The sequence below is a fragment of the Durio zibethinus genome, chromosome 21, assembly GCF_047325235.1.
Source record: "Durio zibethinus cultivar Kanyao isolate XHJ-2024 chromosome 21, ASM4732523v1, whole genome shotgun sequence".
Classification (NCBI taxonomy): Eukaryota; Viridiplantae; Streptophyta; class Magnoliopsida; order Malvales; family Malvaceae; genus Durio; species Durio zibethinus.
In genome coordinates this window covers 9,462,001-9,477,968 of record NC_143182.1, presented here as the reverse complement: position 1 = coordinate 9,477,968, position 15,968 = coordinate 9,462,001, and the positions used below count along the sequence as shown (strand labels likewise).

General features: G+C 35.2%; 2 protein-coding genes across 7 annotated transcripts; one reads left to right on the top strand and one right to left on the bottom strand.

The window, feature by feature from the left end:
* Nucleotides 1-489: 489 nt before the first annotated feature.
* On the top strand, nt 490-4,715 carry LOC111305509 (glyoxylate/succinic semialdehyde reductase 1-like). The gene is made up of 8 exons (XM_022903119.2): nt 490-753; nt 1,190-1,300; nt 1,400-1,501; nt 2,034-2,135; nt 3,102-3,217; nt 3,747-3,825; nt 3,902-4,072; nt 4,298-4,715. Exons 1-8 carry the CDS (start codon nt 649-651, stop codon nt 4,385-4,387), a joined length of 876 nt encoding a protein of 291 aa, XP_022758854.2. The 5' UTR covers nt 490-648; the 3' UTR covers nt 4,388-4,715.
* Nucleotides 4,716-5,141: 426 nt separating this feature from the next.
* On the bottom strand, nt 5,142-15,942 carry LOC111305507 (homeobox-DDT domain protein RLT3-like). Of its 6 annotated transcripts, none has more exons than XM_022903113.2 (18): nt 15,705-15,942; nt 15,111-15,182; nt 14,390-14,827; nt 13,734-13,786; nt 13,412-13,648; nt 13,159-13,221; nt 12,850-13,066; nt 12,613-12,713; nt 12,234-12,320; nt 12,011-12,142; nt 10,916-11,056; nt 10,654-10,776; nt 10,056-10,514; nt 9,172-9,588; nt 8,303-8,917; nt 7,318-7,422; nt 6,960-7,185; nt 5,142-5,749 (listed from the first exon to the last, which is right to left on the bottom strand). In XM_022903113.2, the coding sequence occupies exons 1-18, from the start codon at nt 15,838-15,840 to the stop codon at nt 5,727-5,729; spliced, it is 3,645 nt and encodes a 1,214-aa protein (XP_022758848.2). In that variant the 5' UTR covers nt 15,841-15,942; the 3' UTR covers nt 5,142-5,726. The 6 variants fall into 6 exon arrangements, with proteins under 6 accessions (XP_022758848.2, XP_089606298.1, XP_022758847.2 ...); XM_089750172.1 differs by having other exon boundaries at nt 15,111-15,250; nt 15,705-15,941; XM_022903112.2 differs by having other exon boundaries at nt 13,159-13,251; nt 15,705-15,900.
* Nucleotides 15,943-15,968: the final 26 nt, after the last annotated feature.

The following is a 15,968-nucleotide window of genomic DNA, read 5'->3' as shown; positions in this document are numbered from 1 at the left end:
ATGTCGTCTCTTCTTGTTGCTATTGTTTGCTTTGTTCTTCATTGCCATTGGAAAAATAAGAGTCAGAGAACAGATAGGTGTTAGTTTGTTGTAGGGTTGTATTGTCAAAGCAAGCCCAGCTGCTGCGTGCAACAGTATGAAATTCGAATCCGCAGGTGGGCAATTAAAGTAGCACAACCAACCCAATACACTTAACTCAAGTTGTCCAACGTGTTAAAAGATTATTGGTGTTCCACACCAGTTATGTTGGATAAGAGGGCACATAGTAATATGACCGCCGAGGATTCCGAGAATAGTGGAGCACGATCAATCCTCCTTGTCAGAGGCTTACGTGGAACCCATACATCCATCCATTCATTAACGACAAACATGATAATTATCAAAGGTAGATATATTTAATTTAGTAACAAATCTCGATAACCTACTAAATTAATTAAATTAAATTAAAATATATATGTGGTGACAAGGTTGATTGTGATTTTTTATCATTTTTTTATCGAACATTAAACGCAAAAGATTGCTCTGCTTTTTTTTTTTTTGGTAACTATAACTATAATTCTATAAAAATGAAGTCTGGTAAGAAATACTAGGTAAACAAGGAAAGGAAAGGTTCATCGGTGAAAGAGAGAGTAAACAAAGAAGAAGAAAATGGAGGTTGGGTTTTTGGGACTGGGAATAATGGGAAAAGCCATGTCAATGAATTTGCTGAAGAATGGATTCAAAGTCACTGTTTGGAACAGAACTCTTTCTAAGGTACCATTACTTGCTTTTCATTACTCTCTACCAAAAAATGCTTTTTCTTTTTCTGGTATTTACTTTTCTTTGGAATATTATTATCATCAATTGCAGATTGTGTCCATTTCCAGATCTGAGTGGTGGGTTGTTGTTTGTTTTTAGTTTTATCTATTGGGTTGAAAGATATTTTTGTATATACTTTTTTTTTTTGCAAGGTGGGAAACTAAATAAGAAAAAAGGAGATTGATTGAAATTGATTAAAAAAATCAAATTTTCGAACTAAAATGATGGATTTATTGTGTTTATTTTCCTGTTTCTGTCGAAAGAAAAGTTTTTTTTTTTCTTTTTGGTGAAAACATTAATAGTTGGCTTTAATAATATGGATTTTCTGTAGCTTGATATTAGGCTTATTTTTATTACAAAAAATGTGGCATTGAAATTTTAGTAATTGCAGTGTACTGAACTGATGGCTCATGGTGCCTCTGTTGGAGAAACCCCTGCAGAAGTAGTTAAGAAGTGCAAGATCACCATTGCCATGTTGTCTGATCCTGCAGCGGCTGTGTCGGTAATTACAAATTTTGGTGTACATGCATGATACATTTTGAGTCACTGCCATCCTCAATTAACTGTCATTGCAACTAAAGCGTATTTGGTGATTGCTTAGGTTGTGTTTGAAAAAGATGGTGTTCTTGAGCAAACTTGCAGTGGTAAAGGTTACATCGACATGTCAACTGTTGATGCAGAGACTTCTTGCAAAATCAGTGAGGTTAGTAGACACTCTTTTGTACTTGATTGATGGAGTTTCTTTAATGTTTAGAAGTTAGAAAGTAAGAGGGTCTTCTGTTGAGATATAGTAATTTTGTGGAACATCAAGATAATAGGCAAATAATGGCATGTCTTTCATGAGTTTTTATTTTTTTTTATCAAGCAGAAAAGAATTTATTTTTCAAAGTTGAATAGCCGGTTAAATAATTTTGTCAATAAAAATGTCTTTTGAGTATCATATTCTCTGAGGTTTAAGTTTAAACTGTGTTTATATTTAAATTCGGAAAAAGAAAAACATTGTTTATGATGTATGCAAATATACCATTGATTGTTGAAATGGTGTCAATGTTATGCTACTGTTTTGCTCTCCGACAAAGACCATGGATATTTTAGAAGACAATGTTTTAAAGCTCTTTATAAGAGGAAGATTCTAATAAAACAAATTTGATTTACTCTTTGATATTTTGATATTTACTAATTTACCTATTAATGAATGAATTTTCTCTCTTCTTACTTCCATGTGATATCTACAGGCTATTACATCAAAAGGTGGTCAGTTCCTTGAGGCCCCTGTTTCTGGTAGCAAACAGCCTGCAGAAACTGGTCAACTAGTGATTCTTGCTGCTGGAGACAAGGTAAATTGGTAGATAAGTTTACTATTTTGTACTTGTTAGTGTTGATGAATAGGGATTAGGGCACGTGTGTTCATAGTGTATTTCAAGATTGTAGACTTGTATCAAGGCCAACTAAAACAACTAAAATGTGCTACTTTATGAAAACATATGTGGACTACATAGATGTTCTTGGTTTTTTCATAATTATAGTGAGCTTACACAAACTAGGTAAAAGTGGAATGAATCATTGAATTGCCGATTTTGACTCTCCGCTAGATAGGAATAACATTGTGACAGCCAGGGAAGGAAGTAAAATAGCCTTTATCAGTTGAATTGTTATCATTTTCTGTCAATTGAGTGAACCAAATTCCTGAAGTTCATAGTAAAGTTTCAGCATTTTTTTAATTAAAAGAAAAGAAAAGGGGAATAAAATGATGAGTTTTAAATTTAGCTTAAGAAACCTAACATCATTGCCATTGCAGGTTTCATTTATAAATGTTGTTCTACATTTAACTGATCTAGGAGCTTTCTTTAAGAACAATGTTGCATATGCTTCCTTTTTCTCATTTTGGTATCTCATTCCATGTGCTAGAATCAAACAGTCAGTGGACCTCGTTTGCTGGAAATTAACTCCAGGTGGAATTTTGTGATTGGAAGTATATGAGTGAGATAAATGAGACTGAAGTTTGCTGTCCATTGTTCAGAAAATGTGTCATACATTTATTTTCATATTGTGACATTTTAACCTTTTCCTTTAAAATATGCTGGTGGAACTTCTTTTGAGTGACATTTTGGGCTCAACTGAAATGTTCAAGTGATTAACTGGCCTTTGACTTCCATGGTGAAAAAGTAAAGAAAATAATAGACTGGAAGACAACGGAATCCATTCACCCTTTTTCTTTGATCATTTCTGCTAATATATTTGTAGCCTAGAAATTTATATTCACTTTGGTGTTAACTGCAATGTGTCACTGTTTGTAAATTTAGGCATTGTATGAGCAAGCAATTCCAGCTTTCAATGTCTTGGGAAAGAAGTCTTTCTTCTTGGGACAGGTTGGAAATGGAGCAAAAATGAAACTTGTTGTCAACATGATAATGGGCAGGTAATGGTTGCACTTTCTTTCTTTCATTTTCTGAACCCAAAAAGAAAAAAAAAAAACCATTGAAATAGAGCTAGGATGACTATCATCATTGCTATTATTATTATTATTATTTGTGGAATAAACAAGTAATCATTTTAGTAATGAAATATTACTAGATTAAAAGAAGAAATATTAGTATGGCTATTTGGTCTATGAATAAGCTGGAATGGTCAGTTTTGCATGGTTGGTATACTCAATATTTTGGTGAAAACTTTTACGATTAGAATTATACAACATATATCACTAAATTCTTTGGTAAAACAAGTCGGGGCAACATTGGCTTCTAATTATCATGTTAGAGCTAGGGTAAAGCTTTCATATTCTGTTCTTACTTTATGTCTCGACTACCTGGGCCTATATGAGCTTCAAAGATAACTATGCATTATAGAATACAACTATGCTATCAATAAATTACTTGCCTCTTACTATGAGTTGACAAATCCATGTACTCAAAATCAGGACATTTATCACAGTTCTTTGTCCTCTGCAGTATGATGAATGCATTTTCGGAGGGACTTGTACTGGCTGAGAGAAGCGGACTGAATCCACATAGCCTTCTTGATGTACTGGTATGACTGCAACTGAAATATTCTGTCAATTTGTGGCCGCACAGAAACTTGCAGTGACTGAACTACTTTCTGGCAGGACTTGGGTGCAATTGCTAATCCAATGTTTAAAGGAAAGGGACCGGCAATGCTCCAGCTCAATTATTCCCCTGCATTTCCTTTGAAACATCAGCAGAAAGATATGAGGTTGGCTCTTGCCCTTGGGGATGAAAATGCAGTATCTATGCCGGTAGCAGCTGTGGCCAATGAGGTTCTTTTCTTTCAATCTTGCTTGCCGTTCTCCATGTTAAATATGCTGGGAGTTGTTAAACTTGCATTCATACATAGTTTAGGCATGATGCAATTTACTGCTGCTGATTTGATGGATACCTTTACATTTTATTGCAACTTATAGTGTACCATATCAAATTCTGGAAACTTTATTAGAAGATCTATGATGGTTAAACTGAAACCTTTTATTTGATTTTGCTGGTAGGCTTTCAAGAAGGCCAGAAGCATGGGGTTGGGCGACCTGGACTTTTCAGCTGTTGTTGAGACAGTGAAGGATCTTAAACATTCATCTTGATATTTGGATGTTAATGTCTTGACACAAAACGGAGGGACCACAAATGGTTAATGATTTAGGGAGTCACGGTCACAGCTTCGTTGGGTGGACGAAACCATTCAGTGATAGCATCAACTTGGATACTTAGGGAAAGCATCCCCTTCCGAAATGCTTTTCCATGCAGCTCTATATTATCACCAAAGGGAAATGGTTGGAAATTGATAATATCATGTTAGAAAAATGATGTTCGTCTAGTTGTTTTTCCTCTTTTGCAAGCAATCGAGAACGCTCAGCCTGCACCAATATTTTAAACATCAATAATAAAATTCCAGAGTATATCTATATCAAAGGGAAGAAGAAAGGAAGAAAAAGAAGTGCGGGGTAAAACCTTGGACAACCACATTTCCATGCGACAACCTCGTATTGATTTGAGATTTTAAAATTTTTTTGTTTTTAAGTATTTAAAGTTGTCAAAATTTTACTAAAATTAAAATTTTAATATTTTATCAACAAATTATATGTTAATTATTTATAGATTACACAACTGTTAACCGAAGAATTTACTTGATCGACCATGCTTTATCCCTAAAAATTTAAACTCGTTGAAATCTGAAACTAATTGATACTTGTAGTACATTTGGTAAGCTTGAGCAGTCGCAAATGTTTCACTAGAGAATAGTGAAATAAAAAGGCATACGGCTTGGCAGAACCACTCTGTCAAAAGAGAAGATTACAAGACTGTTGCCAAACACAAAAGCCAAAATGACAACTGGAATCATTGAGAACCTTTGACAGATCATAAAATATTAAAAAGATGCTTAGAGTATCTCCTGCACAGCAAACGCTGGCAACATTTTATTCCCCCATTGCCAACTTAAAATGACGAGTTTGCTGTATACATCAATGAAATGAGATTACTCTTTAGACAAGGAACTGCAACATTCTTTTTTCTACAATGAAGAAACAGAGGTGGTAATCATTCAACTGAGTTGGGGACCATGACCATGGTAACAGTTTTGTACCAAAAAAAGAAACTTGATTTTCCTGAATATGTATGTATCTAACACTGTACATCATCTAAATAGCCCCAGATTGCCCGAGTAAACATTCAAAAATGAAAGTTTAGTCAAAACTCTGCTCTGTACAAACTCATACGTTTTCTGCTTTCATCCTTTGAAATCAAACTTCAATGCATTCAGATGATACTCCAATGATGAATAGTCAAAATGATAAGCTGTTGCAGGTTCAGTAATTTGTTGTTAGGCATTAGGATGAGCATTCGAAGACAGAAGACGAAAGTGAAATGCCTTGTATAAGCAAATGCGCTTCACATCTGCATAATCCCTGAAGAATGCTGGATTTATTCTTTTGGAGCTCTTCTACCTGAAATGAAAACACCCACATTAATTACTGAATCAAAAGCAACAGATCATCTAAGTCACAGGAACACAGAACAATTGCTAATCTGCAAAAGAATCTGGTATGAAAGGGCATGTACAAGCAATTGAAATCACAAAACTTCTCTATGTCCATGCACGTTCCTTTTTTATTTCCCTTAAAAATGCACAATTGCTTTTTTCCACTAACCTAAAAGGACAACTGTAAAAAAAATGATGCAAAGCTCAAATGGTGAATAATTTCCCTTCCTTTTGATCTAAACTTTATTTCTCTAAATCCTTCCCACATATTTCAAAGATGATAATTGCCATAACAATTAACTTCACAACTTTGTTTAGGTCAGAATTAACAAGATATATGATCTATCTAGTCATCCAGGTAGGTTGCCTCAATGCCTCTAATATTGCCAAAATGATGAGCAACTAAAAAGATTTTGATGCATAGTTCAAATAAGCAGCCTCAGTTCCACTCCAAGCCATGCTGTCCTGAAAATTGGCTGTAAGATGCAAAATTGATAATAGCAGGGCAGCTGTCATCACTTGTGAAGAATGGGAAAGGCACAAACAGAGGGTCACCATGAAATAACATTTGAGAACAAACAAATTTTACCAAATTTCTTATCTTTTTCAATACATCGTCAAGAAAAAAAAATTCACAATAAGTTTCAAGTGTGCCAATTTGATTTGCACTAGTATCCTGTTATGTTAAGATAAAGCAAAAACACAGGAACATTGTCCTGCCTGGAAAATTTTCCAGGAGAACTAACTAGCAACTAGAACCAACCTTCAAGGTTGATCCCTGAAACATCATCAAAGCTAAAACCTTAACCATTAGATATTTTATCTGCTTACTAAGAAATTGCCATCACCGTGAACTAGTATAAAAAAAGATCCCATGTGTTTTTCTCATTTTTTAACTTCAACATCAACTGCTCTTATTTAAGAAATTAAAATGTATAAAGATCACATTCTACATATCATAAATGAGTCTTCATAGAACAAAATAGTTTCATAACAACAATAAATAATCTGTCATATCTGCCAGCAAGGATCCTCACTATAACCAAAAAACCAATTAAGTAATATATGGTAACCAAAATAAATCCATACAGTGAATAGAAAGAAACAAGATGCCAACTTTGATGACTTGAACACCACACATGTAAAGAAAATTTGTAGATAAAGAAGGAATGTACCTGAACATCTGGTCTCATTTTCCAATTCCTTTTCAGAATGAACCTTCTTCAAATATGGAGCAATAAATTCATCCAACTTCACCAACCAGAGTGCAACTGCAGATGATGTTTGCGGCATGGTTGGAAAGAATGCTATGATTTCTTCAATAGCAGTACAACCCCCTTGTTCAATATGGCATTGATTCAACCAATTCTCATTAATTGCAGCAACAAAATCAGCAACAACCTGCAAACATATTTGAAATGTCCAATCCCAATATGAAAATAATTTACAATTAGCCTCAGTACAAAAATTATCATATTACTTCAAGAACACTCTTCAGTATGGAATTACATAGAAAGATTTTTAAAAAAATACCTGCAAAAGCTCAGATAAAGATGATGTCCGTCGTAGCCGTTTGACCCACAACCTGTGAGCAGACTTTGTCCAAGCACCTATTAAAGCATCTTCAGGCATAACTGACTGCATAAAAGGATAAGAAATTGACATAATCATTAAATAAAGAATCACGTAAAGTTCTTTTCCTGAACTATTTACATATATAAATGAATTATAAATATACTACCGAAGCTTCACATGAGACTGCTAAAGAAAGAAAAGATGCAACGGACTTCTCATGAAGCCAGGCATTTCACTTTTCATGAAGAGCATGTAATCAACAAAGTTAGCCATAAGCTTTTGTAGGCAAATTTTAGTCTTGAAATTAAAACTGAGTAAATTATTTTAAATCATGACAAATGAAACAAATGTGAAAAAATAAATTTAGGAAAGAATTATTTATAATTGCTGTTGTCAAAGCTGCAAGACCCACTTTAGAAGCTAGGACCCCTATATTGCTCAAGGCACAATACATGAAAGAAGCACTTGCCCAAGTCAGAAGGATTAAGGTGGTAATTTCTAATTGACACACACACAATATTGCACTAAAAGAAAAAGAAAATTCTGTGTATTGTATCTAATATGCTTAAAATATATAATTTGTTAATAAACATTAAACAGGTTATTCTCATACACAGCTTAATGTGTTCCAAAGATCAAGAATCACCACACCTTAGTGCCTAGGTGCACAACTAGCATCACTGCTTATCATTAATATGAGCAAGTGTAGGCAGATTAAAGGAAAAAAGAGAAAAAAAAAAATGCCAGGGTGGGGGGAGGAAAAAGAAGTTGATAGTAAAAGAAAAATGAACGTGCTTATACATACCATGTCATCTAGTAGGGATGTATTGAATCTAGGCATGTCCCTATGTTTTATATACAAATGACAATTTAATAAACAATATAGTTTTATACAGAAAAAGTAAGGTAGCAAGACAAAAACCAATAAAAAAAGATAGTGCACCTCAATTGCATGGACTGCAGCTTTCAGTGATTGCAACTGTGATGGTAGGACTTTGAACTTTGGAAATGTACTATTGTCTCCTTTCTCTCTGCATGTAGCCACGTGAATGGCATACCTTTCTTCTAGATCAAAATCAAGCTCAAATGTAGTATGGCAAATCCTACAATGCTTCTCATCTCTCCAGTACAAATCATGACAACTCTCACATCGGGTAAGCGAATCAAGATAAGAACGTTTGCTGTGTTTTACAGCATTAAGGTTCATGTAAAAGCAATCCCATATCCACACATCAAATTCTTGAAGACGTTTCCACTTTCGGTTTTGTTCTTCTCCCTTCTTCCCAGCTTCAAGAACTATAGCACCACATGAGGTCAAAGATTCATTCACGGCCACTGTCAAGCTTAGGTTGTCAACATCAGAAACAGGAGATGAACTGTCTTCTCTGACTACATACATCTCAGATGAATCAGATGGCATGCGCCTGATTCCTGCATCATATAAATGTCTACTTGACATTTCTTGACACAGTGAAGCTTCCCGCTTCTCTAAGGATTCAATAAGAAAAGCTTCACGTTTACCCCTGTCATCCAAAACTGCCAACAAGGCCCGCAATGCCTGCACCACGAATAAGGGACAAACAAAAAATAACAGTTCAAAGTCAGTAACAAAGAAAAATCACTTTATCATATGAGACAGAAAAGAACTCCAAATTCTCTTTCAGCTTAATTATAAACTTTAAAGAAAAAAGAGTAAATCCTCACTTTGTAATGAGAAGACATATTCTCAAAAAAAATGAGAAAACAAATTTTAACTGACAGTATAACAAATGAAGAAAGGGCCATGCATTATGACAAAAGCTGACAGGGTACCTCTTCAGTGTCAATAACTTCCCAATGACCATCTTCAGAAGACTCAAAATAAATCCTCCTATGTCCAGGGTCATATGCATTACAAGGGCCCAAGAAAAGCCAATAACTATTATACCTACGATCAGAGCCCAAAAATACAGATTGCATCGGGTGTATATCAACTCCAACTTCAGTTTCTTTTGCATCCTTTCCACTGCTAGAACATTTCCCTTTTCCAAAAAACTTTGAAATTGATGATGAATCAACTGGCTGAGAGTCTAATGATGCATGTGCTTCTTGTGCACCATTCTTTTGTCCACCATAGACCCAAGACGGCCTAGGAAATTTCTGTCTGCTTGATGATGATCTCTTAATTTTTGCTCCAGAACCATAGTGAGGGATGTTGGGACCACACTCAGCGATGGCTTTACCAGGATTCTAAAAAATTGAAATAATGACTAAAATGAGAGACTATCAGGTGAGGACATACTGAAAATTCATAACTTCATAGCAGAAAATGAAACAGTTGGGCAAGAATGATATGGAAAATGGCAAGACGAAGATTACAATATAAAAGATTTTGTCAATAATATTTTATTTGCATAAATACTTACAACCCTCTAAATACTAGGAAGTAAAAAAAGCAGTCAGTAGCTTGCATTTGATATAAAAGTTTCACTTATCCAAAATAATCATCCTACAGATTACGGGTCCTCAAGAAAAAAGAAAAAAAAAAGATCCATTTTAGAAAATGAGTGCCCATGAATGCAACATACGGAGCAAGAGAGTATAAGGGGAGCTTTTCCAATCTTTCTTTCCTTTTATGTTTCTTTCAATTTTAAGGGGGTGAGGAGGTGAAGGGGGGATGGGGGGGAGTCAACTTGGCCAGATGAAACATGGATTACCTCCATTCTGATGCTGGAACCAGCGCTAAGAAGATCGATCAAAGCCACTAATGCATTCAACTTCTCTACAATGCTCAAGTCTGAATATTCACCATCCATAAGTCCTAGCAACCACACCTCTCCCGGATGGCTTTCATCAATTTCAGTGTAGACTGTCAACATGTTATTTTTACTTTTATGATGGTTTTTATGTTTGAGTTTCCTTTGATAGTAATTTCCCGAGTCACACTCAGAATTATCACTGCTGCTACTCCCACTGCTGTTATCAGAGTCATCATCAACACTTCCAGAATCCTCAGTATCAGAATGACATTCGTAGCGGTCCTTTGCAACAGAACTAGTGCGCAGACGATACGCAGTTGGTGAAATCTTTTCAAATAAAGTAATATCACTTGAAAGAGTTGAACATATTAATTCATTGAGTTCCTCAGTCGTGCTAGTGAGATTCAATTCAGTAACCTTCAAAAGAAAAACAAAATTTCGATCACTGAAACATGGTCATAACAATGACAACAATATTTCAACTTAGTTGCCTACTGCAACAGAAATTTTTCATTTTTTTTTTCAAAAAAAAAAAAATTATAGATCCTTGTCTTACCGGCAAAGATAATGCCAAATCCGAAACTGTTAGCCCATTATTTCCTCTTTCTGACAAAATTTTAAACAGCTCACCCTTTAAACTACCATGGCTTAGGCCATACCTTGCCATGAGGCTCATTTCCTGTATTATAGGAAAGAAGATTAAATTTAAAATGACATATTTCACATATATCCAAAGATCTTTGGGGTCAGCAGAGGAACTTTAAAGAAGTTTGAATCTGAGACTAGCCATTTAATACTGAAAAATAATGAACTCATACCTTGCTAAGAGCTTCCCTGCGCAAAAGACCCTGTTTTGAACCAAAGCCAGCTGCAACTAAAACTTGACGCAGTATTTCTGTCCATGTCAGAGGGTTTAATGATGTCTTCCAGAACTTGACCAAAAATTCCTGGTTCTCTACCTGATAATTTAAAGGAAAACAATCATATCCCTATTTTTAGCAAGGGCATAGAGGTCCCAAAACCCTACGACAATTCAATAGCTCAACATCCTAGGATTTTTTTGGAAAGGTTATCAACTGTCAAAATAAAGCTTTACAAAGAGTTACGTGATGCATGCATATATGATTATAGGAAGCATTTCAATATAAATGTGTTCCGCGACTGACACATGCATCTTCCTTTGTTATTCTTTTTTTTTTTTTTGGCATATGTATGTACTTTGCTAACACATATCATATCCACTTAAACATACCCAGGCTCTGGTTTGAGGCTTCATTTAAGCTATGTTATGCTTTCAGTCAACACACAGGAGGAAACAAGACGAGGGTATCAGGCCCAGCTAAGTCAGTGAATACGTGTTGTTTTTAATATATTATCATGTGCAACATGACCAACAGCCTTAATAAACAAAGAAATAAAAGCAAGGGCTTGTCCACTCAAAAAAAAAAAAAAAATACAATAGGTTAACTTATTGTCATATCATTCTTGATCAATGACAGAATGTCTTATTTAAGTGAAATGTAAATCAAGCAACAAACTTCTTTAAACAATGGATTTTGTCTGACGAGTTATTCATTTTGGATGGATTGATTTTCTTGTCAAATAAGCATTGAATATAGCCTTATTTCTTGGTAGGGGGGGGGGGGGGGGGGGGAGTAACCACTGTGGAACATCTTTCAAAAGCACTATAAACAATATTATATATATCAATGGGCCAGCAAAATCTAAAATCATGTCCAAGAAGGTTTGTTTATCCTATTCATACCCCAGCAACCAGCAAGACCACCTCAATCATCTGGCACATAATTAAAACAAATCAGAAAAGGAGGACATCCTACACAGAACAACACTTGCAAGCTCACAAACACATATGCAAACATGCATTTATGTAAACCTGCATGGTTATTACTCACCGAGTGAAGAAGAGCAAGAAACTTGCAAGACAAGCTAAAATGAGGTAAAAGTGAAGCACTCAGCTCTGCTTCAATATCACACAAAAGAAGCTTGAGAAGGGAAACGTGAATTTTCCCAAGTAGCAAGGAATCCTGTAATGTATATACATGTTTAGAAGGACAAAAAAAGAGGCCAAGTTAAAGATTTGATGAAGTATATGGTAAAATAAAGATGAGAGATAACCTTATCATGAAATGCTTGAGCAAACTCATCAAGTGCAAACGAGCATATGTCAAGTGTTACTGAATAGGTATACAGGAAATGGAAAACCTGCAAAAGAAATTCAAACAACACTTAAGCAAGACAATTAAGAGAAATAGAAGAACAGATGATTCATAACATGCTGCCACCACTAAATTCCACATAAGAAGCAAGACAGCGGCCACCAGAAGCACTCTTTAAGAGTAAAAATTCTTTCAGAAAAGTAATATCAAGAATGTTTTAGAGGATAGGAACACAAGAAAAAAAGAAGATGTAGCGCATATTTCATGCATGATAAATTGGCTTTTGCCAAAAAACTGAATGAAGAACAACATGAACAAACTTTAGGCATTAAAGACACCTTAAACAGTTTTTTGACAGTTTCTGGAGATGAATCCCAGGGTTGCATACTAAATGGTTGCTTCATCTTAACCGAGTTTGGTGGAAACTTAGCCAGCAAATCTGGGAAACCATAAACAAATTCCATTTAGAACTCCAGAGAAATACCTTACATATGCAAATGATATAAATTTTACAAATAAGATGGAAAAACTTGCTCAAGTATTCTTAAATATATAACATGAACTACTAAGCCAACCTTTGCAAAGGGAGCAACCAAGCACTCCATTAGTACCAAGATGATCTGTGCATGTTAATGGATTTGGTCCGGCTTGTAACTCCCTCAACTCCAACTCTTCATCATCAACTAGCATCGCAAGTTGATCAAGAAGTTCATTAGATATACTTCCTTCCAAAGCAAGGTCACATTTTTCTTTGTGTGGTTGCCTGTGATTGTCATCTTTGTTAGATTGCACCTGGCATAAAACAAGCAAGTGAACATAAATACAGTAGTTATAAAGCATTTAAGATTAAAACACAAAAATGTGGTAGAAAAGACCATAAGTACCTCTCTCCTTTTAATGGAGGGCTTCCTCTTTTCCTGTAACTTCTTTTTCAAGCTTCTCTGTTTCTGGAATGGCAAGTTACAGTCAGCACTTTTCTACATAAAACCATTAAGATAAATCTAGGAAATGATCAACCATCAAGCAGAACCCTGGGTTTTCAGGGAAGATTAAAAAAACTAAAACAAAAGGTTTTCTAGGAAGATTAAAAAAGAAAGTCAACACAAAATCTTGTGAGAGAAAAAACTAATAACTAACCATTAGAGATACTAATGGCTGCCGTCTTTTGTTCCGAGGTGGTTGCTTTTGCACTGTAGGACTAGATGTTTGAGGAACAATTTCATGATTAGAAAAATCAACACCAGTAGGAATATTTCCACCCTCAGGGTTCACAACCCTCCAAACTGTCATCAAACCTTTTCCAATACCATGTTTCTTCATTGGGGCACTTTCGTTACTGTTGTTCTGATAGTCTATGGTGGTAAACTCAGAAACCTTAAAAACAAGAAGCAAAAGTAAAAGAAGTAAGGAAACAGGAGTTAGCAACTGAAGATGAACATCTTGAAAACATTCTCGATACCTTTCTCCTTTTGGTTGCTCCTCTTTGGCAATCTTGATCAGCAGGATGAGAATCTTTAGAACCAAAATATAGTAAAAGTATGAGTAAGTTTATTTGCATCAAATACAGTCTGAACAACAAAGAATGCTCAAAAAGGTAAAATCAAAGAATAAATCAAACAATAACAAGCTATGTTATTCCAACCCTTCGGTCTTCGTCAAGTACCCTTGTCAGACACTTATCAAACATCTTATTGATGTGGACATGTGTATGCAATTTTGACCTTCCAAATAGGGAAAAGCTTTAAAAAATTTCAATGCACCCATGTTGGACAAAAACCCATGCCTGACACTTACTCACAAGTCTGAGATATGTAGATTAAGATTAAAACAGAAACAATGAGAACAAGTAAAAATTCAAATATTCACTAGTTAAAGCTGTATTTCACCTGTTAAATGGTACAACATTTAACAAGGAAAATTACTTCTTTACATCTTAGGAAAATAGCAACCTTGACCAAGCTCAATTGATGAGCACCAGAAAAAAAATGAGGTTTCCAGCATAATTTTGATCCGCAGCAAAACCACAAAATTAAGGGATCAAAAGAATAACAACCATCATTAAATAGCATCATATATCCACTAAAGCAACAAGGCTACGGGCTTCTAATAGTATACCTTTGCAGTGGAAAAAAGACCGAGAAGGAAGAGAGTCAAATTCCACACCAAGTGGAGGACCATCCTTGCGAAATACCTTCTTTAGAATGTACTGTGGAGATAACAAATCCTGAGGAAGAAGTATTTTCTTCTTTTTCTTGCCAAACCTGTTTTCACTGAATATGCTTTTATATCTTGAATATAATACAGCACCACTGTTTGACCTATTATGAACCAAAAGATCCCGTCCTTTAGGATTCTTTCTAACAGCAGAAATGCCTGCAGCATTCCTTTCTTTAGGAGCAGGGAGTTTTTCCATAGAATGGATAGGTATTATAATTCCATTATCCCTTTTATCCCTTCTCCTCTTCTCAACAAACCATCCCTTGACCTGCTTCAAAGTTAATCCTAAAGCTGCAGCATAGCCTTCCATCTCCCTCTGCGTAGGATATTTTACATCTGCTTCACATGATAAAAGAAATAAGAAATAGCAATATAGGGTCATGCAGTACCCAAACCAGTCAGCCGGATTCATGGAAGAAAATCTCTAACTATTAAAGCCATGTCTGGCACGCACTCCGGAAGGAGGTTTTAGGTTAAATTCAATATATTTTAAGAAATAATCTTAAAAATTAATTGGAAATTTTAACTAAACAATACCGCTATGAACGCAGCAGGTCTTCTTTTTTTTTTGTAATTTTTAATACTAAAAGAGAAAGTATCCAGAGCCACACACACAAACCTTCATAGAAACTCTCAAGAGCTTGAAGTTGAAGTGAAGATTTCCTCTTCATTTCCAGCACGTTCTCGTAGCCTTCAAATCGATTACTCTAACTTAATTCAAATTCAGAAAAGCAGGAAACTCGAGCCATATTAAACATACTGCGAATTCCAAACAGAGAACAACCATTCAACAACAGAAAAAGACAGACTAAATTACCCCCTCTACCCACCCAAAAGAATTAAAGGATTCCAACAGCCGTGGCAGGTAACTACTACTGAGTACAATCATCATAAAAAAATCATGTAAAAGAACAAATGGAAGATTGTTAACAGATATCATTATCATCGCCAATTAAATGAGGAAAAAAAAGCACCCATTTCCCTGGAAGCAAATTTGCTTCCCGTTTCTTGTTCAGAACAAAGAAACTCCCCATGATTTGAATTCCTCTCAAAGAGTCACATATAAAAGAGAAAACAGTGAAGTGCAAAAGCCCAAATGGGTTAACCCGTAGGATTGCAGATAATAATAAAATACAATTACATGCATAAAGCGGCCGTTATGTGCGTGAGAGAAGAAGAAGAAGAAGAAGAAGAAGAAGAAGGAAATACTTACTAGTTTGTAGGAAACGAGAGAGAGAGAGATATGAAGTGAAGAAGAAAAAGAAACAAGAAATAGGGAGGGTTGGGCTAAGAGATGAGAGAGTGCCAAAGATTTTAGAAACTGCCAGTAGGGTTTTGGGTTTTATCATCTTTTTTTCTAATTCGGGGCTTGGGAATTTGATCAATTTCTGAGGGTGGATTTTTAATTTTACACTTTTCTTTTCGTAAAAATATCTTTTCCTTCACAATCCCCTCTATCTGGCTCTGTGGCTAGGCT

What these genes read in the sequence shown, in the direction of transcription:
- LOC111305509 (XM_022903119.2), top strand. Translation starts at nt 649, where the DNA reads ATGGAGGTTGGGTTTTTGGGACTGGGAATAATGGGAAAAGCCATGTCA. An exon ending in GGAACAGAACTCTTTCTAAG is followed by an intron (nt 754 to 1,189) that starts GTACCATTACTT and finishes TAGTAATTGCAG; the next exon opens with TGTACTGAACTGATGGCTCA. An exon ending in TAGCAGCTGTGGCCAATGAG is followed by an intron (nt 4,073 to 4,297) that starts GTTCTTTTCTTT and finishes TTTTGCTGGTAG; the next exon opens with GCTTTCAAGAAGGCCAGAAG.
- LOC111305507 (XM_022903112.2), bottom strand. Translation starts at nt 15,840, where the DNA reads ATGATAAAACCCAAAACCCTACTGGCAGTTTCTAAAATCTTTGGCACT. An exon ending in AAGTTATTGACACTGAAGAG is followed by an intron (nt 8,918 to 9,171) that starts GTACCCTGTCAG and finishes TTCGTGGTGCAG; the next exon opens with GCATTGCGGGCCTTGTTGGC. An exon ending in CTTTATCTGAGCTTTTGCAG is followed by an intron (nt 7,186 to 7,317) that starts GTATTTTTTTAA and finishes ATATGTTTGCAG; the next exon opens with GTTGTTGCTGATTTTGTTGC.